Source organism: Thunnus albacares, chromosome 13 (genome assembly GCF_914725855.1).
Source record: "Thunnus albacares chromosome 13, fThuAlb1.1, whole genome shotgun sequence".
Taxonomy (NCBI): Eukaryota; Metazoa; Chordata; class Actinopteri; order Scombriformes; family Scombridae; genus Thunnus; species Thunnus albacares.
In genome coordinates, this window is record NC_058118.1 from 19,252,718 (window position 1) to 19,279,564 (window position 26,847).

General features: G+C 41.6%; 1 protein-coding gene across 1 annotated transcript; it reads right to left on the minus strand.

Moving 5' to 3' along the window:
- Positions 1 to 23,090: 23,090 nt before the first annotated feature.
- LOC122996129 lies at positions 23,091 to 25,680 on the minus strand. The gene is made up of 2 exons (XM_044371694.1): positions 25,360 to 25,680; positions 23,091 to 24,895 (listed from the first exon to the last, which is right to left on the minus strand). Exon 2 carries the CDS (start codon positions 24,636 to 24,638, stop codon positions 23,091 to 23,093), a length of 1,548 nt encoding a protein of 515 aa, XP_044227629.1. The 5' UTR covers positions 24,639 to 24,895; positions 25,360 to 25,680.
- Positions 25,681 to 26,847: the final 1,167 nt, after the last annotated feature.

Sequence of the window (26,847 nt, forward strand, 5' to 3'; positions counted from 1 at the left end):
TTACAGTAGAAAGGGTGGACGATGTGGATAAAATCTTCCATCATGGTATATGTCATTCAATATCATGATAAATATGATATCTGTGATAATTGTTTTTGTATAATCCAAGTAACAGTCAAGCAACTTCATCACATTGATGCAAAAATCCAGCAAATCCAATATTGCCCTAAAATAGTCCTGTGCATTGATTTGCAACATTGACTACTATGGTCTAATACAACCAGAAATATTCACATTTAAATGACAATTTGCTTTGATTTCTAAAATTTAAAATCAGATTTTAGCTGCAGTTAACTGCATCTTAGTTTGTGTTCAAGATTTTAACAAACCATGCTGAACTGATCTTCCTCAAAACTTTTGCCACTGACTCCACACACGTCTAGTGAAATTTAGGGCATTTGACTCACAAATCGCAGCTGCTCCTCTGAAAGAGCAATCCCCATGATGCTCCATTTATTATTCATCTGTGTGGGGGGATTGGAAAAAAAAGAGGATGAGAGGACAGAAAACGAGGTCTGAAACTTTTAAAAGATGAGACAAAGTGCTGACTTGTGAACACTGAAACCAAGATGAGTACAGATTTGAATACAAACAGGTGGGAGGTGGGAGGGAGAGTTGTATAGTACAGTGTGCCAAAGCCCTTTGTAAGCATTAAGCAAGAACTGTGGTACACGGTTTAATTAGCTCAAGTGCCAAGCAAGTGGTTCAAATTAGGATGAGACTTTTGGAGAATAATAATCAAAAATAAGTGGAATGAGTAATGAACAGTGGCAGTCATTATGCCTCATACAGCTGCAGCTTCATAGAGAATGGCTGGATAAGGTCCTTAAAATTGTCATGTTGCAGTGGAGTCTTTTGGTCTTTGAATTTTCCTTTCCAAAACAGAAATTTTAAAAAAGAGAAATAAATGGATTCTCCTTGATTCTTACCCTAATCTTAACCACACAAAAATCTTGCCTGATCTTTATTCTTAATTCAACTTAATGCCTAACCCTATTCATTTATTTATTATCAGTTTTAAAAGGCCCCAATGTGCTTCTTTCACGCAGAACGAGTTACACAGCCATTTGAAGAAAACGACTCTCATCCTGGTCTCATTTCATTTTGGTCCCAAGGAAAATCAATTTAGTTCCCCTCTAATATCTGACAGCACCTATTGCTTTCTCTCATCTGCCTCTAAATGCATCTGGCAGACTTGTTGTCAGAAGAGTCCATCCTCTAAACTCTAAGATCTAAGAAGTCCGCCAACCAGTTTATTGACATGCATGGGTCAGATGAACCCATTGCTTCCTGTTGCAAAGAGGATGTCTGCACCTATAGCATTTCTGTTCTGTCGGCTCAATTATGGTTTCTTCTTGTTCCATTCTTCCCTGCAATGTTTAAAACTTATTCACCAACAAAAAGTACAGAAAATTATGTTATTTTGTAGATCAATTTTCAGGAAACAACTGCACCTGCACAAAGAAATGCAAACCCTGCTGAGGAATACATTACATTTCCTGGCTCTCTCCAAATTTCCTAAGTATGCTACCAGCGTGTAGCATACTTTGGAGATGTAAAAATAACAAGTTGTGGTTTACATGAGGAGTTACTTGCTGCAACTCTGTGAAGTTGCCAGGCAACTAACGAAGAATCCAGAAAGTCACTGTGCCCAGCCACTGGGTGCCAAGAAATAGTTACAGCATGTAGATTTTACTTTTCTCTTTGTGTACAGAATAAACAATAGAGAAACAATGTGTTAATTAAGCCCTTTTCACACTGGACAAAAAGCCCACTAACACCCACTAATATGTGGCTTTTGTCTTCAGTGGGAAAGGATACAATCAGTGTTCATTCCTGGGTCAAATGACTCTGCAATAATCAGGGGTATTTATCAGCTCCAGCTCTTATATGGTCTCATCCATATGTTTATTTATCTATTACCATGCTAGGCTAACAGTCCATCAGCTGTGTGACTTTATATCCACAGCTACAGCTTAATTTTATACAGTGTATGGGCTACACACATAGACTGTATAAAAATATGGACGTAGTTACCGTGACGTCACCCATTGGTTTCTGAAGAGCGGTTTTGAAGCTCAAAGTCACTGTCTTGGCAGTGCGTGACGCTGCCTAACTTTCAGCCAATCAAAAATGGGCAAAGAAGCGGGCCGAATGGCTGAAACAAGCCACCTAGCGGCTGGTGGACCTGTCACCCAAAGCAGCCATGTCCTTGATTATGCATACCTTTATGGCTTAATAAAATTTAAACGAGTGAGTTATAAAAAATTCACCCCCCGTACAGTTGTCATGAAAGAGGAAATTAGCTATAGAGACCAAAACCGTTTTTTGTATCAGGCTGTAAATTTCTGCTGCAAAGTTGGGCATTTTAACATGGGGGTCTATGGGGAATGACTCGCTTTTGGAACCAGCCTCAAGTGGCCACTGCAGGGAACTGCAGTTTTTGGCACTTCCACATTGGCTTCATTTTAAAGCCCTGGAGGTTGCCGCTTGGCTACACACAGCACAGCACAGCTATGCTAATGATACTACCCATGCTAACTAGCTGCTAGCCGTGATGTCGATCACATATATACGCGCCAATATGGGTGTAAAAAGAGTATTAGTGAGTGAGGTGTTGGTAGAAATTTGGACAGAGCTAGGTAATTATTTCTCCCTGCTTCCAGTCTTCATGTTGAGCTAAGCTAATCGACTCACAGCTCCAGCTCCCTAGTTAAAGGATATGGATGGCAATTTTCTATATTTTTCTTATTGTCAACAAATCTCATGTGCACAGCCAAACCAACAATGAATTGATTGTACTTACAAGTGTTGTGTGTGTATCCCAAGCTTGATATATCTTATTCCTCTGTATAAGATATATTTTGCTGTAGACCTCCGTTGTTAAAATGAATTAAAACACATCAAATGAGCCACACCGTGGGGGACATGTTCCTTCACCACAAAGATTACAGTCATGGTAATTTATTTAGAAACGACTCCAAAGACTAATAACAGTGATCAGATAGTTCTGTGTAAGGCAGACACCACTGGTTCTATTTACAATACTTTGCTCACTGACTGAAATTTACAATGTAGCACAAAGTCAGGAGGTTGTGATGTGTAGCATAACAAGCTAGTGAAGCTCTGTAAATGGAACTGCATTCCTATGTGCAGTGGCATCTGCTGTGCACAGAACTTCTTTGCAGAGACTGAAAACGTGATTGCTGTTATTAGTCTTGGGAACCATTTTTAAACAAACTACTGTGACCGTAATCTTCATGACGAAGGAACATCTCACCCAGTGCAGTGGTCTGGCTCGCTGACGTGTTTTTAATAGTTTTGGGACAAAAACAGAGGTTCATGGCACAGAGTGATATGATATATCAGGGTTTGGATACTCACAATACTTGTAAGTAGGATGAGTTCATTGTTGGTTTGGCTCTGCACATGAGATTGGGTGACAATAAGAAAAATAGAAAATCACCAACCATATCCTAAATGCAGACAGTGCATGCATGCATCCCTTGTGTGTTTGTGGGCAGTTTGAAGCATGCATGGGGAAGGTGGACACCTCAAGTACATACATGTATATAAAGAGGCAAGTGCAGAATGCAAATGCATTGAATTGAAAACAAATTCTGGTCATAAATAGATTTAAAATTGGTTTGATGTAATGAAAATCCTAAGTATTCAAACTGTAAGCACTAAAGCCCAATAAAAATATACACCCAGACATTTCTGTCTTTCTCTCTGTGCCTGCATACCTCTTTGTAAAAGGCAGGGTTCATATCTCCCATTGTGCAGGTGGGTAGACTGATTGGATTTCTCTATTATGGGGAGCTGTCAGTGGATTCTGCTTCTGATAGTGAAAAGAGGAATGGAGAGGTGCATGAGGGATGGTACTCCTGAGAGAAAGAGAGACAGGGACCTCTGACTCCACATGAAGGGAGGAGGGACAGATGCTGTGTGGCTGTATGGGATAAGGACACAATGTGGCTGAAAGTAGAAGAGAGGAAGACGAGTGTAAGCCAGAGATGGAGACTGAAAAGTAATGAATCTTATTACATGACATCTGTGGTTTTTCTTCTGGAGAGAAGAGAAGGTCAAGAGTCATGTTGTTGGAGAAAGAGCTCATTACTGAGCTCTAAAAGTCTTAGGCTTTAGCAACATCACAGTGCTCTCACCAAATATCAAGGACAGCCCTGCAGGTCAACAGGTCCTCATACCTGATGTGTCACTGCCTTTAAGAATGACACATAAGTGTTTAATGCTATGCCATTAAGGTATTAGATAAAGACTACAGTCATCGAAAGCTGTTTTTACTTACTCTACTTACTCTACTTACTTAAGAATGTAACACCATTTCCTACTTTGTCACCGAACACAACATACAGTAGGTCATTTTACGTTTAAGCACATGGTCAATGCCAACATAATTCTAGACAGAAAAATCTCTATAAAGTTTGACTTGTGTCTCATCAGGGCTCTGTTCCAGGCTTTCCTAGAGCTGCCTGACCTTGAACATTTTGGCTTGGCCAAATTTTAATTTGAGTGAACTTATCCAACTCTGAAGTCTTGGATGCCTGTTTTGGCCGTGAGTAATGTGAGAAAACAGTAAAAGTAGAGTAAAAGTGCCATTCTTGTCACAGTTACTGCTTCTGAAGTTGTTTCTGTCAGATGGTTTATTCATCTTTTTTCCTGGTAGCAACAGTTTGACGGCATATATACCACAGAGTGTGTTCCTTCTTGCTCTTTGAATCAAAATACCCATAAGTAATCATGGTGTAATGGAGACAATTTGGTGAGCCTGCTCTAAAATGCATGTATTAACTGTATGCAGCAGACATAGTCACTAAGACTACACTAAAACACTTTGACAAGTTGCATGCATTTTAATACATTATCCCTAAAAGCTTTTTAAGAGAGCGATTATTATAACTTCCAAAACAATTCTTGCCAAACTTTTCACCCTTTTTTGTGGCTCATAATGACACAAGTGAGGCAACAGTTTTCCTCTTAGCCTGTCTCCCTCCTTTCTCTCAGATATTTTCTTCATTTTTCTTCTCCATCTCACTCTTATTATTTCTGCTCCCTCAAAACTCTTCATTCATTTGCATCAGGTCGAGAGGGCTCAGCGGGGTTTTCAGCTGGCACATATTTGATGGGAGATACGGTAGGAATGTTCCCCCCTACTTTAACAGCGATAAAAGGCTGTGTTATCTTCATGCTGCCTTGCCCCTGAGATGTTCACCACTGGGCTCCCTGAGAAAGCGATTAGGATTATTTAAATGTCAATTTATTTTCTTTGCCCATTATCGCGAACATATTTCCTCCTGTGACAGTAGGGAAAAATCTCTTATAAGAAGCCCGAATCAAAATTTATTTCCGTACTTGGTGGGAAAGGAGCGTGAGGGCTGTGATTTTGTAAGTAATGTTCCTCTCTCTCTCTCTCTCTGTGATTTCACCCCCTGTGATTGAAGCCAATGAGGTGGCAAAGCACCCTGACATTTGGCCGTCTCCACTGTATGACATCTGTGTTACCTTAACCTCTAACACTGCACCAGCTCAGCTTAATTACGAGTGCATATGGAAAAAAGGAAGAAAAAACAAAACACACCCCAGTTTTGTTACTTGCACTAAAATGAACCAGTGTTGTTTTGTCATCTACTTTGTAAAGAAATGGCAAATAACTATGTTATTCAGACAATTATTACAAATAAAAATTCTGCAGCAGGTTTAATTACCATTTCAACGAAAATGCTGTTAAGTGGGTGTCACAATTTGGAAATGACTAATGAAACATATAATAGAGGGTTTTGAGTGTGTTATTACTTTACTTTGATGCACTAAGCAAATCTCGGGAGAAACTCAGCAGCCACACATTTCTCCTTTCTCTGTTAGCGTCGACAGGTTCGGCTGACTCATTGTTGCATTCACCGTCACTTTTCTGCCGCTCACGCATGCTCAACCACTCACTCACTATGCACACACATTACGCACTGCCCCATTCCTTAAAAGGAGATACGCTACCAAGAGTTTCCCAGGCAACGACACAGAGGTTGACTCACGTTTCGGAAAAGCGCTGCAAAGAGATGCCCCCAAATGCTATTGATTTCCAAACGAATGGGTATTTGGTGTTATTTCTGGCATTAAAAACTTTTTTTGGCCTGGCGGGGGTTCTCATTTGCCTGGCGGCCTGCCAGAGAGAGAAACAGAGAAAGAGTGAACGTTGGTTTATAGTCTCTGCGCAGCCAGTGTGGGAAAGTTTTTAAGGAGAAATGTTCACAGGTACCTCTGGGTGTCGAGGATTTTCTGAGTGATGAAGGAACCCTTTCTTTTAGACAGGGATGGTGGTTTGCTATCTGTCAGACTCTAGAGTTCTCTGCCTCTGTGACTACATGAGGCTCTGGGAGGGCATTAATAGACAAAAGAGAGGAAGCGAGAAAGAGAAAAAGAAAAGAATCTACAATAATACAGAGAAGACTTCAAACTAGAAGCAGGTTCTGAGATGCAAAAATCTGATGATTGTTCCATTAATCTCGACTGAAAATACACATGTAAACACAGTAGAGTCAGCGGATTAAGTCTTTCTGGTACTGCAGTTTGGTGCCTGATGATTTATTTTTGTGCCATTTGAATTGTTTACAACATTTTTCTATAGCAGTTGAATAGTTCTACATGATGCATGTCTCTGCTGTGAACTTCACACCCAAATCACCTCTTTAAATAGTCTCCTCTCTAATGTCTCAGGGTGCCTTCCATTTGCTGTAGGTGTATATTTTATAGATGCAGCTACACTGCCTGTTAAAATAACACCAGTCAACATTTACATCTCCTGTTTTTATTGCCGATTGCTTCTGTTCACCATCTGCTTCTTCAACAATTTAGGTGGTTTTATGGATGGTGTTTACCTCACCCGCAGACTAGATGCCTTTTTAAGGTAGACGGTACATTGGGTTGATTGACAGGTTTCGGGGCTGGATGAACTTTATGAACTTGAGGTTATGAAGGTAAACCAACAGAGCAATGTCACTGTAAAAAGTAAAAAATGGCTAAAAGTTGTACAGGAATTGGATTGTAGGGATCAGCATGCTCAGGTCCTTTACCTCCTCTGTTACAGCACAAATATAGGGTAACTCGGGCTGTAGATGGAAATAAACAAGCTGCCATTACTGTGGTGGCATCTCATTTGTAAACCTGCTCAATAAAGCTGTAGTGTTGTGTTAAACCCATTTTGTGCAGCTTTTGCTAAGAAATATGTCAATGGGATCCCGTAAAAGCTGATCATTGTTAAAAAAAATGTTAAAAAACATTGATTGATTGAAATGCCTTTGAAATTGAACACTTAATCTAGAAGAATAAAACAAACTTCCATTACAATTTTAATTCATATTGAATTCATTTTGAATTCACAATTTTATATCTTTACAATTTTTTATTTAATTATGTGTAGTATGTTGAGCTAAATAAATAATTTCATCTGATTACAATGTGATAAATCAAGTATTGCAATTTTGTTGATTTATAATCATAAACATCAGTTCTGCAAAGTAATTGTGGCTTAACTGTAACACAGCAGGTCTGTGGAGGTCAGACAAAATGTTTTTTTTCTCTCTAAAAGAGTTATAACCAGTTTCCGACTAGTGTTTTGAGACTGAATAACATTCACTCATCTGTCAGAAGCAATGATTGCTGACCATGATCATTCCAACCATCTGTGCTTTCACAGGCAGCTTTCAGGTTGACGATGCCGCCGCAGTAATGGTACCGTTGCAAGAGAGTGCAGCACATAAATCAGCTGGTGTTGCACCTCATCAAACCCTCCCCTCCTACATCAAGAGAGTGCCATTATAAAGAAACCCCTCATCTAATAAGCTCCAAATTTTGACCTGTCTCTTCTCTGCTGCCTAATTGTTCATGTATGATTGATGGGGCTTTGCAGAAAAAAGACCACCATCTCTTTGTCACATGGAACCAAAGATATATCACCCAGTCTTTGTCTGTGGTGAGAAGTCATATCTGGTGGAGCAATATTAAACCATAGAGGTCTAAAAGCTAATAATATGCACACCCTTGGGCCTGGGTTCGTTAAAAGAGATAAGGAGATTAATCTTTGTCCCAGATCAGTGCAATTTCACAACACAGCTTGCTGGATATTGCTGGCATGAGATGGCAAAGCTAGCTTTATGGAAGGAAAAATAATAGAATAAAAAAAACTACAATGAGGTCACCCTTGAATGTCAGCCATTTCAGAGGTCTTTTGGAGAGAAACAAAACAGAAGTAGAGAGAGAGCGAGAATGGAGAGATAAAAAGCGCAGCATCTGCAAGTTTTATTGTCTTTGATGGTGTTGAAAAGGAAATGTTCTGGATAGACAATCCATGCCTCTGGTGAAATTCTTTCATTGTGTTTCATTTTTAAACCAGACGCTCCTCCAATCTTCCTCTTTTTTTTTTCCTCCTCTTATTCTTTCTTCCTTTTGCGCCTGCCCTATTCGCATTCTTCTGCTCTCCTTCTGTGCCTCATTCCACTTTCTTTCAGGCCCTTCTTCCCTGTCTCTCTGTTTCATTTCAAACCATGCCAGCCTGCCTGTTTTTCTCTTATTTCTCTCCACTCATTTGCAGATTCCCACTTCTCTTTTCTTTTTTTTTTATGCTTCCCTCTTCACCGACTGTTCACCCATTCCCCCCCTCAACCCTTTCTTGTTTTCTGCTCCTCTCTCCGCACCAGCCAAAGTCATCTTCTGGGTGGATGGGTTGCTGTTCTCATGCATGCAAACCACATTAAAATCTCCTCCAATATCTGACCAAGCACCTGGACCACGCTAAGCTGCAGAGACCAATCCGTTACCTTAGCTGGCCCTTAAGCTGAACCCATATTCTGAGGCTCAGTACGACCACAGCTCCAAGCCATCCTTCTGACAGCCAACTTCCCAAAGGTGCATAAGATGGGGGGGGGGGTGTTTGTATGTGTTTGCACAGACAGAAGAGAGAATGCATGTATAGTATGTGCAACTAAACGAGTTGTATAATCAATGTCTTCAAGTAGCGGTCAAACTGTATAGGGCCCCGTTCTTGGCTCTTATCGAGTGTCGACTGAGCACGCTCGCCCTTGAAAAAGTAAGACAATGACCTGATTGAGATGCAGTGGCAGAAACTGATTCTTTCACTGTGAAATTTTCAGAGCTGGAATGGAGAATAAGCAGATCTTGGATGGATTATGTCAAGATAATCGAATCATTCAGATTGAAAATGGAAAAGGACAGTTTAGCCATAATCACGTCTCCTTTCTCAGTTTCTCTCTCTCTCTCTCTCTCTCTGTGCCTCCCTCTTTCCCAGCCTCTCATTTTCTTTCACCCACTCCATGGTGCGTGCACAAACACACACTCGCCCTTCTCCCTTTACTGTTCCGCGCTATTATTATTTTCTGAGAATTCCCGATGTGGCAATGTGGAACGGAACCTGCATAGAAAGCAGTCTCCAATTAGGATAGCTCTTTTCATGTTGAGGCACAGCGCTGCATATAAAAAGGGAGAGAATGCATGAATAAGGAGGAGGTGAGCTGAGTCCGTGCTCACTTACAAAATGCATGTTTTTGCATTTACACACGAGCATGGATGTACACAAATACAGAGGCACACACACAAACACACAGACATGCATGCACATCCCTAAAAATTAAATCCCATCCTAAATGCCCACAACCTCCCTCACCAATTTCTGTTCACCTCGAAGGCTTTCGGGATAAAGAACCTCTGTATCTTTTGCAACGGAGAAGGAATAAAACATTAAAGGAGCTTTTCCAGATATATCCATAGCGCCTGTGTGAGTTTGCAAATTAAAAAGTTTATCTTGGAGAGTGCTGCCTGTAAAGCAGATACTTAAGAGCCTGAGGTGAGATGAAATAATTTCCCTCCCAGGTACAGCAGAATGCACGTTGCAAGATTTTTATTTGTGAGAGTCGATGCAGGTAAGTTTTTCCTCGGGTGGGAACCGATGGAAACCATGTTCAAGTTTCAAACATGTTGCTGAAAATTACAGATCGTGCTGACTGGAGATGTAGTACTCTCCTTCCTGCTCTTTTTCTCTGCTGGCTTGTCTGTTTCTCTCTCTGTAAACTTTAATTTAGAGCTCAGCATCAGGCCCATATGATAAAGTGGAACAGAAACCAGCAGGTACTAGAAGATTGATGTTTATCTGGCGGCGTCTTTTCTTATTACTGTTATTACTAACACATCTTCTTTGCCTGGCACTGGCCTTATGCTTACTCTCTCTGAGTCAGACAAAACCATCCGTTAAACCTCTATGGGGTTCTTCTACATGGTCAAAATATACCAGCCAGCAAGGCAAAGCAAGGGGGATTTGGCTGTATTCACAGTCACTGGGGGGTGGGTGGAGGGAGAGGAAAAAAGCAAAGGGAGCCAACTGGGAAAAGACAATAATTCAGAACCTGCCAGAATCATTCTTAGAGGCCTCTTCCCTCTCTAATTCCCCTGGGTGGAGGTGCACTTAGTCACTAAAGCTTCCTGGCCGTGTATCATGGAGGCTTTGGATAGCATGGACTTCCACTGTAACAGAGGCAGATTTAGATGTCTGCAGCTGGGCCTCCTCTGCCACTATGACACTTTGAATGCACTCTTTCCTTTTTTTTCCCCACTTTCAAACCATACTGGTAAAATCGAGGTCAGTTGTTATTCAACCTCAACAAAAAGACAATCAGAAGCAGCTCCTTTCTTCCAAAAATGGTGCAATTTATCAATATTTTTCTGAAGCTCACAGCCACTTTGATTGCTCAGCTTTTGTTGTGTGTCTTTAAGAAAGGCTGTTACAGGGTGTAATTACCTGTACCATTATGGCTCAAATGGGAAATTCAGCATAAACCAGTGGCTCCCTTTCTTGGTAGGCTTTTCATATGAAACGTCTGCAGCAAAATGGGGAATAGATGGAATAAGCTTACATAAGCTTGGCTAATATAAAGAGAGGTGCCATTTGCCCTAAAATTTTGTGAGAAAAAACTAGACTCTCCCAATGAGAGGTTGACACCAATCACAGGAAGTGACCTAGCTCACTTCCCTTTGCCTCAGAAATAAGTCACTATCCAAAGAGCAATGTGGAGATATGTTGAAAGTAATTTCCATGCAGTGAAAGTCTCAAAGATTTCAGGAGAATGAGTTATTGATTGTATTGAACCCGTGTCATGCATGAACAATTGAAAGGAATTGAGCCCATCATATTATTCAGTCATTCATTGAAGACAATGAGCCTTTAATGAGTTATCGATATTGAATGGAATTGATATTGAATAAGACTCATGCATGAGAAATTCATTTAAGGTTCTCATTGCAGGGTCACTTCACTGGCTCTCGGTTGTTGTTGAGCGAGATAAGGATGAAACCATCCAGTCATGACACACAAATGAAGCCTGACTATAGATCAACAGCACTATATTTTCACTCTAGCGTAGAGATCATGGTTGGTTTTTTTTTTTGTGACTGGCAGATGTGATATGTAGGACAGAGAGTTGAGCAGGGAGAGGATCTTTCACCGAGATTACCTTTGCAACTAGGTCACAGTAAGGCAAAAAAAAAAAAAAAATACAGAAGAAAATAAAATTGAGATAAATCTGGGTGGGGCATGAGGTTCTTTTGCGAAGCGTCTGCATGTGAGGATAAGAGGTGCGAAGGAAAGGCTGGTGTGTCTCACTACATTTGACACGTCTCCCATCCTCTGGCATCAGATAAGTCACTCTACTCAGGAGAAGTATTTTGAAATCTCTGGGCTTATGATAACTCCTGTTGGATCCGCTTTGGTAGACTTGAAAGATTAATGTGGACCATTAAAAAGTGATGATAGAAGTGGTAGAAGTTGACTAAGCCAATTCCAACAGTACAGGTCATTCAGAATAGGCCTTCTTTCAAACAGTTTTTGTCATTTTGTTTAAATCTTTTTTGTGGTCTGTGTTTAGTTCATTCTTTGTAATAGGTATAATAATCATTTGTCAGTCAGCACTGTGATGTCTTTTACTTTAGACTTAATAAAATAAAAATAAAAAGCTTATGTACACTGTGGTATTTTCCCTCTCACTACCTGTTTCACCCATCATGTCCCTTTGTAAAGTAAATGGAGATGTAGTACTTTATGCACACTGTGATTTTTTTTCTTGGAAAGACCTTTCCACAAGGGTTGAGGACAAGAAATTTAAAATATTTTCCTAAACTGCATATAGGTTGAATGAGTGATGATTAATAAAATATCTGCACTTGCTAGATCTCAGAGTGATGTCTTTGATATCTGGGCTTGTTTTAGCACATTTTTGTAGGACCAAAATTTAGCAAAACTTAGAGATGTTGAAGCTAGAACTTTAATGTTTGACATTTTGGCTCGATCAATGACTTAAATGATTAATCAATGATTGAAATAGTTCCAGATTAAATTCCTGTTGGCAAACAGTTTCAGCACTAAAATAAAGTATATTTTTGTTATTATTTAAAGTAGCAAATATGAAATTGTTCCAGTTCATTTAGTATTCTTTGCACTACTGTTCCCTGTGGGTCAAAATAAAAATGTAATATGCCTGAAGGGCATACTCCAAAATGAAAAATAAAAAATCAACAAGGAATTTTAACAAAATGTTTTTAATTAAATGAACATTTCTGTACTGCTACATGCACGTGACAGCACGGCAACAACAGTGATTATTATTTTCTTTTTCTTGAAGTTGCCCACAGGACTTGTTTTACCTGTCTGAAGCTATTGTGCACACAAATGCAGGTGTTCCACCCACAAATCACACTGGACTCAGGATGGACATATTTGTTTTAAAAAAAAGATGGATGGTCTTATTCTGAAAGAATAAATGAAAACAAACAGTGATTTTGCTGGTCTTCAGTAGCTTCACTCTTTACTAAGTGTAACTGCCAACTCATTTGGCTTCGAACAATGTACAAAATAGGGTAACAATCACAGTATTGTATAAAAATCACAAAAGGTATTAAAACTCATTCATTGATCTACAATTCTTATGACTAGTATATTTTATAGAAAACAATATATGAACCCAAAGATTACAATAAATTAAAGGGTATTACAAATTAAGCTATCAGTTTACCAACTACTAAAATCCTACTTCCTGGGCTAAATACAATGTATCTTAACTATATTTACAATGACGCTTGATTCTCCACTCCCACATCCCATGTGAATGTTTACCGTTGCTATGGCAACAAGTGACAGCTGACGTTAGCATTAGTTAGCTTAGCTCAATCGTCCGACAAACAATAACACCTAAAATTACAATTCAACATATTTAAACAAAATCAACAACAGCTACCAACAACTATAGTCCCTACACCCTTAGCCAATGTGTTGTCACAGGTTAGATTGTAAAAATTAGAGTGATAACAGCTTTAATCCCAGCTTTAATCAGCTTTAATGAACTACGCTAGCATAGTGACGGTTGCATCCACTCGTATTCAGCAACCTTACATTACAGTTCGACCAAACAACACAATGAAGCACAATACAGACCATACAACAAATTAACCATTAAGGGTAGACTGTAAAGATACAAAATCAATATCATGCATAAAATAATGTCACAATTGAGTGGGCAGATATACATAAATATCCTATATGTCACACTCTCCCCCACATTTAAAAATGTCTCCTGACATTTAGTTAGGCCAATGTTTACAGCAATCAGTAAGAGTAAGTATAACTATATTTTAAACCAGTAACAGATATTCAATCAACCATATAACTCTGTTTATGTACATGTATCTCAAATAAACACATAACTCAGACCAAAATCCTTCCATAAGTGGATTACAGGGAAAAAAAATCAAAAGTTTCAAAGTTTGTCAGATCAAAGCACAGCCCTTTGGCTCATCAACGAGATGAGAAGTATGTGACACACCACTAAACCTAAAAGTCTCTGAAACACCACTGGGCTTTGGAGTACTATGGATGGGTGTAACAGTAATGTCCTCAAACCTACAGTCTCTATCAGAAGGATGTTGTTGGTCAGCATCGTGGGCTGATGTCTGTGCCTTCGTGGGTACAGGTGGGGTGAGGGTGAATAGTCTTCAGCTTCAACTTCAGGGACAGACAGGCGTTGTCGGACCTGCACCTCCCTCATGTTTCCCTCTAACCCCACACTGTCTGCACCAGTTTTGTGGACTGGGAGCGCTGGATTAGGTGAGTGTGGGGCACTGTGAACTGGAGGCTCAGAAACAGGTGACTGTGATGTACTGTGGACTGGAGGCTCCGAAACAGGTGGGTCAGGAACAAGGGGCTCAGCAACAATGAAGAGTGGCTGAGGACTTTGGGGCTCAAATGGTGCTGCCTCTGGGTCCAATGTGAAGTCCTCTTCCCTGTATATGTCCATGTTATGACTATGCAGGAGATATCTGGGCTCTTCATCTGAGTCACTGTTCTGTTCTGCCTGCTTTGTTAGATGTTTTGTTTTTCTTTGTTTCTTCCTCCTGTCATTGAGGCTCGTACTAGGGACAAAAGACTCAACTGGCTCCTCTACAGGTAGATGATCACAGGGTAGGAGTAAGTTACGGTGTAGCACTCGCTTTCCTTCTTTTCCATTTTCTGCAGTCACCTCATAGACAGGGCTGTCATGAGTCTTTTGCTGAATAACCAAATGCACGTTGTCCTCCCAGTATGACCTGAGTTTTCCTGGCCCTCCACGTTCTGACAGATTTCTAACCAGGACTCTGTTTCCAGGATGCAACTCATGACCATGTACTTTTCGGTCATAGTGTACTTTCCCTCTGGCAGCTTCTTTGTTGGCACTTTTGGTGGCAATGGAATATGTCTCTCTCATCCTGCTCTGCCACTTGGCCACATAGTCCTCATGCTTCTCTTGTCCTCCACTGACATCCAGGTTAAAGAGGAGGTCAATGGGAGTCTGGGGGACCTTCCAAAAAGAAGGAAATAGGGGGAGTATCCAGTCGCCTCTGACCGGGTGCAGTTATATGCATGGACCACCTTGGGCACAGAGGTTTTCCAGTCCAGTTTCTCTTCCTCTGTCAGAGTTCTCAACATACTGAGAAGAGTTCTGTTGAACCTCTCAACCTGGCCATTACCCTCTGGATGGTAGGGACTTGTGTGAGATCCACATACTCCACTGACCTCCTTTAACCAAACCGGAGGATGAAGTCATTGAATAATTTATCAGCTACGGTCTTTGCTGCTTTGTTTTTGGTGGGGTAGGCCTGTGCAAAGTGTGTACTCATTGGGCTCACTTCCACTGCAGAACAGGTTTCTTGGTGGCTGGTAGTAGAGAGGGTTGTGTGGGAACTATTGGAGGACAAGCTGGCAGGATACACAGCTTTGACTGCCTGTAGGTGGCCCACCACAGTATGTTGGTGGAGAGTGATGGAGTGGTTGGTGGTGTTGGCTATGGGTATAGTGATGGTGATTTTCCTTCCATCTTCTGCCTTTACCAGGCCCTCTGTCACTCCCTCCGGGAGTGGATGCAGGTCGCTGACTGTGAAAAGAACCTTCTAGCCTTCGTATTTAGCTCCTAGGTGGGCTGGCACTCGTATAGCTGTCACCTCATTGGCTCCTAGGATGACTCTCTTCCTCCCATTTCTCAATACACCCACATTCTCATTCCGGTCAGGCGTCTGCATGAGCTTAACAACCATTTTTGCTGCTATCCTAGCAGTGACAGAGAAGGCAGTACTCACAGTATGGATGGTCTCAAGGTCAACTCGGGATTCAGGGTTTTGTGTCTTAACCATCTCCTCGATTACATTGAAGCCTTGAAGTATGGGGACAGTGAGAGCTTCCGTTTCCTTCTCCCTGTTGTAGAGCTTAAATTCTTCTTCCACCCATCCATTGAAGGGGATCTCTGTCCGATTGGCAGCTAAGCCAGTCAATGGCTCAGGTCCCAGGAGTTCTTCAATGGACCTCAGTATGGTGTGACGGAGATGTTCAGCTCTCCAGGCCTCATTAATGACAGTGGCTTGAGCTCCATACATACATACACATAAATACACATAAATATCCTATATGTCACAAAAATAATACCATAACACACGTGATAAAATGAGCACATACAGCACCCTGTCAGAGTACAGGGTATAAGGGAGTTAGTTTCTATGTGTCAAGATAACGGTAACAACTCTCTTTAAACTTTGCCAGCCTCGCTGATGTGAAATAATGGCTAATCTCCACATAGCGCTCCAAGAAACACACCAAGGGTGGGCTGTCAGGAAGGCTCAGTCTGTGTCTGTGTGTGTGTGTGTGTGTGTGTCCCTGAATATGTGTAAATCACCGATGGTATTAGAGAGCATCCTACAGTGTTTCTGTCTAGCTAATAAAATAACTGGAGGCTGCTTCCGAGTCACCCACAGCAAGACACCATTTCATTCCTTAATCTGTGCCCCCCCCACCTCCAGTTCACCATGACCCGACTCTCCATCAAAACTCACTGACCCATGAGGTGGACATTTGTATGCAGGCAGCAGCTTGTTTGTAAGAAAAAGTGTGTGTGTGTGTGTGTACTGCTTTTCCCTTCTCTTTCCTGTTGACAGTCTAGACAAGTTACCCAGCCAATAACATTGTGGGAAAATAAACAGTGAAATCTGTAAAAAATACTAACATTTTTGCCTAAACAAAAGATATGAGCAGAAACCGAATGCAGCTATATCTTCCCAAGTAAAAAGAACTGAATTCATACATTTTTAAATATGGAAATAACTCAACACGGCCCAGTGTAGCACCCACAGGTTATTGTTGAAACCAGTCAAAGTGAGTAACTATTGAACCACAGACATAACTTTTCAATGATCTGTACTTGTGTCTTGGAGCAAAGAAGAGCACAATGTGAGAGGGAAGGAATAGACATTTTAGTAACATATCAACCAATATGTGGTGATCCTTTTCTCTGTCACCTTCATTCTTATTATGTGTATTCACATGTATGTGTACTTAATTTAAATCAAGCTTATTTAAAGGGGACATATCATGCTTTATATTATTTTCTGTTATTGCTTCTGTTCTGCTCTGAATGCTTTTTTTGCAAAGCTAACTCTACTTCCATCTCATGATGATGTCAGATTGTTCATGCATGCCCACAAACAGCCATCTGTTGGTAGCCTTTGTTGCTAATGTTGTGCCCTTAAAACAGGGAAAATAGTGAGGGAAGAGGGATGAAGAAACCCGCACACTTCTCTCGTTTTCACTCGTTTGTATTGAGTCTTAATTATGTACAGTACAACCAAATTCACATATTTTCTCAGTCGGAATACACTCAGTCTCAGGACCACAGTTTCCTTAATTGAAATACATTTACCTTTTTAACTTTCATATTGTACCTAACACATGAACTGACCTTTTACCATCATAAAATGTTTTTAAACCTTACAGACAAACTTAAATGCAGAAAATGGCGGAACAACAGTCGGATGCTACATTGGGACAATAGCAGTAGCTAGCTTACACGGTGAATGAGTTAGCCCGAAACTCTTTAACAATATAAAAGTACAAAATTCACCTCTTTCGCTCGCAACGAACAACAACGACGGAATAAGTATCAACAATGTGTATCGCTAAGTTTATAGTGCTTTAAGTACGGTAATTACCTTAAAACAGGGAAAATAGTGAGGGAAGAGGGATGAAGAAACCCGCACACTTCTCTCGTTTTCACTCGTTTGTATTGAGTGAGGCAGAGAGCGCGATTCCCCCTACTGGAGTCATGAGGCATTACCAATAGATCGACGCACAATCAACCCAGAAAAAGAATACACATTACCTATTTGTACGGTTTACATTCTGGCTGGATATTCTCCACAGTAATAACCTTAGCAAAATAACCAAATAACAATAAAATTATGTATTAAGGAAATAGAATATATAAGACATATAATTGCATAACTCTGAAAAGAAATAAAATCATGTTTCTGAAAAATCGAATTATTTTCAAATTCTTAACTACCACATACTCCCCCTCAAAATAGATGTTGTCCCCAACATCCAGACATTTGACCTTTAGTGCAATTAAGAGGTTAAACTACATACCATCAATAAACATTCAATGCGACATTACATACTATCACTTTTGCTATACCTTGCCTCATGCTCTACAAGTGTTCTTTTACAGGGTGGAACTTTTTTCATACATTCCTTCATATGGGTTAATACCCAGAGTCCATCAGTGTTCTCTGTTGGTCTGTGGGGCCTAAAGTGTCCAAGTTAACACAGTCCATTGCTGGCTTGTAACATAGTTCTGCTATTGCAGCATGTCCAAAGCAACTATACTCTCCTTTGATAAAGGTCCATGAGAGTGAAATGATTAACTGCAATCATGTGATGTTCTTTGGATGTGTAAGGTGAGCTGTAATCACAGTCTAAATGTGTACCAATCATTCAACAGTCCCTTTGAATGTCAATTCTGTGTTGAACAGTCCATTTGCTTTGTCTAGAGTATAATGTATGTGCATTTACTCAGTTCAGTGACCTGTGCTGTGTGTGATCACGATGTTTCTACCACCCATGTCCATAGGGTTGCTGGTAGTAGTATGGCTGCACAGTGTGTGTCCATGGCACCTCAAGGTTTGTATGATGTGATAGTGTTCTTAGATTGTAGCAAGCTGGTGAGCCCAGTCGATCATATGTGAAGACCTTAGGTCGCCTGTGCTGTCTAGGCCGCCGAGGCCCCGACTCACTGGTCCTGTTGTGCTCACTTGGGACAGGTGAAGGAATAGCCTCTTCCACAGGTAGGTCCTCAACATAACTGTCCTCTTGGTCCGGTAAGTGCTCCAGTTGGTTTATCACTTCATGTTCTCTCTCTGATTCAGATGACGCATTTTCCTCCAACTGCATTTGTTCAGCAGGTTTATCCGTCCTCTCAGGATTTGACGTCTGAGGTTGACATGGCTGAAATGGCTGCTGAGGTTGCACTGGATAATATTCATCATCGTCCTCCTCTTCCTCTGACTGCTCCACTTCCTCAGTTGTCTCTACAGTTCTTTTCTTTGCTCGCGGCTGGACAGACATTTCAAGTGGCAGATGGTCACACGGTAGGAGAAGGTTGCGGTGTAATATCCTTGATCTCCCTTTTCCCTTCTCAGGTCTGAGTTCATAGACAGGGATGTCTTCACTGACTCGACGGACAACTGTATGGACCACATCCTCCCAGTGGTTTCTCAACTTGCCTGGACCACCACGAGGTGTCATGTTCCTGATTAAAACGCGATCACCAGGCTGTAATACTGAGCTTTTCACTTTACTGTCATAAAGTCTTTTGCTCCTTGTGGCCGCTTTATGAGCATTCTCTCTTGTGATCTGGTATGCCTCTTCCATGCCCTGCTTCCACTTTTCCATGTAATGATGATGATTACTGTCTCCTTGTTCTGGGGTCAAGTTAAACAACATGTCAACTGGCAAGCGTGGAGAGCGTCCATATAACAAGTAAAAAGGAGAGAAACCAGTCACCTCACTTTGAGTACAATTGTACGCATAGATAAGTTTGTTCAGTGAGTCTTTCCAGTTGGTCTTTTGTCTTTCTGTGAGTGTCTTTAACATTTGGAGTAGTGTTCGATTAAACCGCTCCACCTGTCCATTCCCTTGGGGGTGATAGGGAGTAGTTCTCGACCCTGCAACTCCACAATAGTTTTTCAGTTGTGCAAACAGCTGATTTTCGAATTCGCCACCCTGATCATGGTGTATTCTTGTCGGGAAGCCAAACCTTAGAGCATAGTCATTAAAGATTTTGTCTGCAGCTGTCTTGCCTGATTTGGAAGTCGTGGCGTACGCCTGGGCGAAGCGTGTAAAATGGTCGATGATGACAAGAATATATTCATAACCACCCTTGCACTTGTCAAGGTGGAGAAAATCAACAGAGACAAGCTCAAACGGGTGAGTTGTGACAATGTTAGTCAGTGGTGCTCTTGTGTCACGGCACGGCTTCTTGTGTTTAAGACACACACATCTTCTCATGACATAATCCTCTATCTCTCGTTGCATATAGGGCCAGTAGAACCGGTCCCGTATCAGTGACGTTGTTCTATCTACACCTTGATGGCCCATTTCATCGTGGAGTTCTCTCAACACTGTACTTTTGTGCTTTCCTGGTAGGACCAGCTGTTTTCTGCGAGCTGTTTTTCTGTATAAAACTCCATTCTCACTCATCTCTAATTTGTCCCATTCTCTCAGAAGACAAGTGATCTGTGAGCTGAGTTGTTTCAGTTCTGGACCTGATGGCTTTTGCTCTGATAGTTTACACTGAATCACAGGTCCAATAGTCGGATCACTCCTCTGGTCCTGTTTGATCTGTCCTGTTGTCAGCGGGATGACGGATGTGTCTGTAGTTATGGTTGCACACTTGGCCGAGACACCCATGGACCATGACACACTAGATTCATCCTGATTTTCCACTGCCTGTGAAGTTGCTCCAAGCACATCATATGACATTTCCTCTGAGCACTCTTTCATGAACTTCTCCATATCTATAGGCATCCTAGACAGACTATCTGCATCAATGTTTTCCTTACCAGGGCGATATTTGATCGTGAAATGGAAATCTGCCAATTCTGCTACCCATCGGCACCCTGTTGCATTCAATTTGGCAGTAGACAGTACATAGGTGAGTGGATTATTGTCGCTGTAGACTGTGAAGAATGGCGCATAGTAGAGGTAATCACGAAATTTTTCTGTGATCGCCCACTTGAGGGCTAGAAACTCTAACTTGCCTGAATGCAGATGGTAATTCTTCTCGGCTGCAGTTAAAGTACGAGAGCCATAAGCGATTACACGGAGCTTTCCATTCTGCTTTTGATACAATACTGCACCTAGTCCCTGGTTTGATGCATCAGTATGCAGAATAAACGGCTGCGAGAATTCTGGGAAGCCTAGAACAGGAGGCTGAGCTAGACAGTCTATCAACTCCTCTAATACTGACTGATGCATGTCGGTCCACTGAATAGGTGTACTCGATGGAACTCCTTTGCTGTTTCGTTTTGTTTGCCACTTTCTCCTTTTGTTTTGCAGGGTTTCGGTTTCTGCAGGTCCTTTAAGCAGGTCATACAGAGGGCTGGCGATCCGTGAGAAATCCTTGATATACTGTCTGTAATAACTCAACAGTCCCAACACTGCTCTTAACTCACCAACAGTACCTGGCTGTTTGTTTTTCAGAACCATCACTGCAGCAGTATCGGCTGGATCTATCCTGTTTCCCTCTGCAGACACAATCCTGCCGAGGTACCGTACTTCCGCTTTAAAGAGGTCACACTTCCTAGGTTTTAGTTTTATTCCATGCTCCCTCAGCCGTCGCAGGACCGTCCTGACGTCATTAACATGATCCTCAAATGTTCTGCTAAACACTAGGACATCGTCAAGATAAGGCACACATATTTTGTCCCTTAATCCCTCCAAGCACTCTTCCATGCAGCGCTGAAATGCTGCAGGCGCGTTCATGAGTCCAAATGGGATTCGTACCCATTCATATAGGCCCCAGGGGGTCACGAAGGCTGTTAGATGTTTACTGTCCTTACCCATGAACCCCTGGTGGTATGCCTTACCCTGGTCCAGCAGTGAAAAGAGGGTGTTTCCACCCATATTGTCCATAATGTCCTGCACTCTGGGGATGGGGTGGCGATCTGGGTGAGTTTTCCTGTTGAGCTCCCTGTAGTCGATGCATAAGCGCAGAGTACCGTCTTTTTTTCTCACACAGACTACTGGGGAGGAATAGGACGAAGTGGATTTTTCCACCCACCCCTGCGCTATCAGATCCTGTAAGTGTCTTTCATCTCCTGGTACAAGGGCTTTGGGACAGACAGATATGTCCTCGACGCTGGTTCATTATCTTTTAGTGAAATGTTCATTTGCAGATTTTCCACACAGCCTATGTCATCATCAGACCTAGAGAATGACTGTGATTCTTCTCTTAACATCTGACTTATAACTTGTCTTTGCTGTTCATTCAGGTGTGTCAGGTCAACAGGGGGGTCCCATTGCTCATCAGTGGGAGTGTCCTCACCAGAACTCTTAGCCTGGACTTTGTGGACTGAGGCAGTAGGTAGGCAGTCTGATTTGAATATGTTGGCAGGATATACTGATCTAACAGACTGCACTGTTCCAATAGCAGTCCTTCCTGACAATGTGAGGTCATGGCTGGTAGGATTTTGCACACTGACAACAATTTTTGGGGTCATGCCTGCTTTCACTGACACCAGAGTGTCACAAAACTCGAGTCCTTCAGGCCACTGCGGGTTCTCATGAGGCTCAAAAATCAGAGTCTTATCCTCCTTGAAGGGTGGAGCCTGTACCCGACATTCAATCTGGATGGAGCTGCGTTTAGGCACACTGACTCTCTCATTTGCTGTTCTCACATTGTGCTCACATGGCTGCCCTGCACTCACTGCATTAATAAAGGCTTTGGCTCTATTCTTTCTGAGGTGAGGGAAAGCTATCCTTACTGTTTTCAAGAGCTTTTCTCTGTCCCTGTGCTTTGTCCGGTCCAGCACGCTATTCACCACCAGGTACTCAATGACATTAAAGCCAATAATGGGACATGGTTGTTGATTACCTTTTAGCACTAGCATGGGTATCAGTAACTCTTCATCATTAGCAGTAAGTTTAAAGCTTACCTCAAGCCACCCAATGTATGGCATTTCTGTTCCATTGGCTGCTTCAATGTGCAAAGGGTCAAGTGGATCAATTAGCTCTGCTACATCCCTTAGTTTTGCATCAGGTAAGTGGCTCTCTTTCCAGACCTCATCTATAGCACAAATTTGTGAACCTGTGTCCCAAAGTGCCTGAATTCTCTGTTTGTGCAGAAAACACCTGATGACACATTTCTTTCCTACCAACTCCCTTACAGTGGGTGTTTTCACCGGTTCGTTAATTTTTCTACACTTGGACTTCTCACATGACTGTGCTTCCTGTTTCTTAATGCCTGAACATATGTATGGCTTACAGTGTCTTTTGTGAGCCTGCCAGTGGGTCTCTTGGCATTCTTTTGAACAGTACAGTGTTGTTTTACAAACAGAACAACATTTTAGTTCCTTCCTTTCTTTCTCTTCTTCACAGCTAGCACAACAGGGGGACTTATCTGTACTGCAGGTTGCCCCATGTCCCGTGGGAGCAACCCCTCTTAGTTTAAAGGGATCTCTCTAGCTGGTTTTGTCAGTCTCTGTGCTTTACATCCTGCACGAAAATGCTCACTACTTCCGCACCTAAAGCAGTGTTGACAGTAGTCCTCACCTGCCTGGATACAAGCAAAACACCTAGGGCGGGGGCGTGGTGCTGGGTAATATCGCTGTGGTGCAAATCTTTGCTGGAACTGTGCTGTTTCCCTCACATGTCCAGGTCCAAGTGCTGGTCGGTACTCCTGCACCGTTGCTGGTGGCTGCTGGTGGTAAAACTGCATACAGTTTTGTTCAGCCTTAAAGGAGGAGGGCTGTGGGGTTGCAGGTGCTGACTTTTGGATGGTTTCTCTAATCTGGGCTACTTCAGCTCTCAGATCTTTCAGCAGCGCCATGTCAGAACGCATTTCTTTCATTTCTGAGAGAAGGTCCGGGGGTAGAGTGGCTGTACTTTGCTGGGTAGTACTTTTCTTTTCCACTGGGGATTCACTGGGCTGGACAGTGTTTACATGAGTCACTCGTGATGGGGCTGAATGTTTCTTTTTGTCCTGTCTCTCCTTTTCATTGGCACATGCAATGTTCACCTTCTCCAACAGTAGCTCATCTGATGTATTCGTTTGCAGGAGGTAAGGCTGCAGGTCACTTTTAATATTATCATTCTGCAGACCAGTCAGGACAGTATGCATGAAAAGACTCTGGACTAGTGCCGGGTCATATTTGAGACTTGATTCAACTTCCTGAGAAGCAAACAGAATTTTCTGTCTCAGGTCCATTGCCCTTATCAGGAAATTTTGGGGTGTTTCTTTACTACTCTGGACCTCAGAGGTGAGTTGTTTATATAACTCTGTGGCACTTCTTTCCTGGTAATGGGACCTGAGGATTCTCCTAAGAGCAGGCAACGTGAGGTTTTCTTTTCCTTCAAGGTAACTCCTTAACTGCAGGCCTGGTGTGATGGCACGGATTACAGCATCAGTGATCTCTGAATCTGGGTAGCCTTTGCTGAGCCCATTTTCAATTTGCCTAGCCAGACTGGAAAAGGTGAGCCTATCTTTTTGTCCGGGCTCCCCTATTTGGCCTGATATCTTAAATTCTTTGTGCCACATAGAGCCATTTGGCAGTGCTGAAGCCATGTTCTTCACTGGGATGCTAGAACTCAAAGGTAGGTTCATGCTATTTTTCATCAGATCATGCATTGCACTCTCTTTTTCACGTAATGACAGCCTTAATACCTCTACCTCCTTCTGGAGGCTCTCCTGTTCCTCAGTTTGATTTAGAAGTTCACTTGCACTATGTTCTTTGTCCATTTTTATTTTGTCTATGATGTCCTGAGCGTTCAGGAGTTCAGACATACCTTCATCCTCTAGGTTGGCCAACTCTTCCTGTTCAAGGTACCTTATGACATGTGAGACTAACTGACTGCGTGTCTTTCCAGTCACATGCTCTTTCCCTGGTCCTGAGATTTGAAGTGCATCACATACTTTAATCAGCTGCTCTACCGTCAGTTTATACAGTGCTCCTTTAATCTCCAGCTGCAGTTTCTCTAATTCAGATTCCATTTTATCAGAGGAGTTGGCATAAACAGTCCAATGAGGGTTTATCAAGCTTAATTGGTTTTCGCTGCTCCCTAGTGGTCACGTTGCTCACTTCAGGACACAAACCACCAATATTGGTCTGAAAACCACCTCTGCTGCTTTGCTGAGCTCCTTTCTGATGCCTGGGTAGTTTGGGGGGATGATCGACAAGAGGATTTCTCTTACAGGTTAGGGATGGTCCTCCAGCCAAACATCCCAGCGGTGCCTCCAAATGTTGTGCCCTTAAAACAGGGAAAATAGTGAGGGAAGAGGGATGAAGAAACCCGCACACTTCTCTCGTTTTCACTCGTTTGTATTGAGTCTTAATTATGTACAGTACAACCAAATTCACATATTTTCTCAGTCGGAATACACTCAGTCTCAGGACCACAGTTTCCTTAATTGAAATACATTTACCTTTTTAACTTTCATATTGTACCTAACACATGAACTGACCTTTTACCATCATAAAATGTTTTTAAACCTTACAGACAAACTTAAATGCAGAAAATGGCGGAACAACAGTCGGATGCTACATTGGGACAATAGCAGTAGCTAGCTTACACGGTGAATGAGTTAGCCCGAAACTCTTTAACAATATAAAAGTACAAAATTCACCTCTTTCGCTCGCAACGAACAACAACGACGGAATAAGTATCAACAATGTGTATCGCTAAGTTTATAGTGCTTTAAGTACGGTAATTACCTTAAAACAGGGAAAATAGTGAGGGAAGAGGGATGAAGAAACCCGCACACTTCTCTCGTTTTCACTCGTTTGTATTGAGTGAGGCAGAGAGCGCGATTCCCCCTACTGGAGTCATGAGGCATTACCAATAGATCGACGCACAATCAACCCAGAAAAAGAATACACATTACCTATTTGTACGGTTTACATTCTGGCTGGATATTCTCCACAGTAATAACCTTAGCAAAATAACCAAATAACAATAAAATTATGTATTAAGGAAATAGAATATATAAGACATATAATTGCATAACTCTGAAAAGAAATAAAATCATGTTTCTGAAAAATCGAATTATTTTCAAATTCTTAACTACCACACTAACAGTGTTTCATGGGTTGTTCACATTATTCACTTGAATATTTTGGATTGGTTTTCAGCTTGAATATGTACAAATGTACTTGAGAAGTTTCCATTTCGATTAAAGAACAAGAAAAATAAGTGAAATCCTACTACTATTGTTGCATTATTGTTTACCTAGCCTCCTGAGCTGCTGGCAGTCTGTCGAGGGGCATCTCCTGGGAGTTGGCCAATCAGAACAGAGTAGGCTCATCGAGAAGGAGGCCCTAAAGAGACAGGGGGTAAAACGGCCAGTTTCAGACAGAGGATGAACTGAGTTTTTTGACCTGTAAAGCTATACCAGTAAAGCCCCAGAATATAAATATAAACCTGGACATGTGTATGACACGTCCCATTTAAAATATTTTTTGTTGAGTGAACCAAAGGTAAGTGATTTATAGAAGGTCAGGGAAAAACAACTGTATTTTGCTTAAAATTATAATACTTAAGATTTCAGTCCTGGTTGACTTGACACCTGTGGTTACTGATGGAAATGCCAAGTCCAAAGCTTCTGTCAAAAGAAGAGCAACTTGTGTATGTGTTTACAGTATAGCCAAACATACTAAGGATTCATCATGTCACATGTTTTAATAAAGAAGAAAGTTAATAATAGGCCTTTTTCCATCATGATCGATCTCGATCTGATCTCATACTGTGTGCTCGGTGAGAGTATTTTCCCACACAACTGTATTGCACAGAAGTTCTCAAAAGCACGTGTATATGATACAACCCTGCAAATGTATAGGAATAAGGGAAGCAACATACTGCCGATGTAGTCAGGCAAGCACTGCTGTTTATTGTTTGGCAGACTGACAATAACAAAAGTTACAAAAGTATAAGCTTTCTGCTCAACAGTTAAATAGAAATAACCACCAGTAAATGGAGTCAACTGAGGCGAGGAACAAAGGGAAAGCACTGCGGGTGGCTCCAAATCATGAAACAAACAAAACAAAACACTCCTCCTAACCCAAAAGATCCCCACTGACTCACTACAGCTGGAAACAGCTGAAAGAAATGAAATAAAACCCTAACTGGCTGCACTAATTTTACCTGTCGAAATAACACTCTCTAGCAGCCACCCATAAGACCTACTATTCAACTAGACAGTCAAA

Excerpts from the sequence above, each read along its gene's own strand:
- LOC122996129 (XM_044371694.1), bottom strand. The coding sequence starts at position 24,638 with ATGGAATCTGAATTAGAGAAACTGCAGCTGGAGATTAAAGGAGCACTG.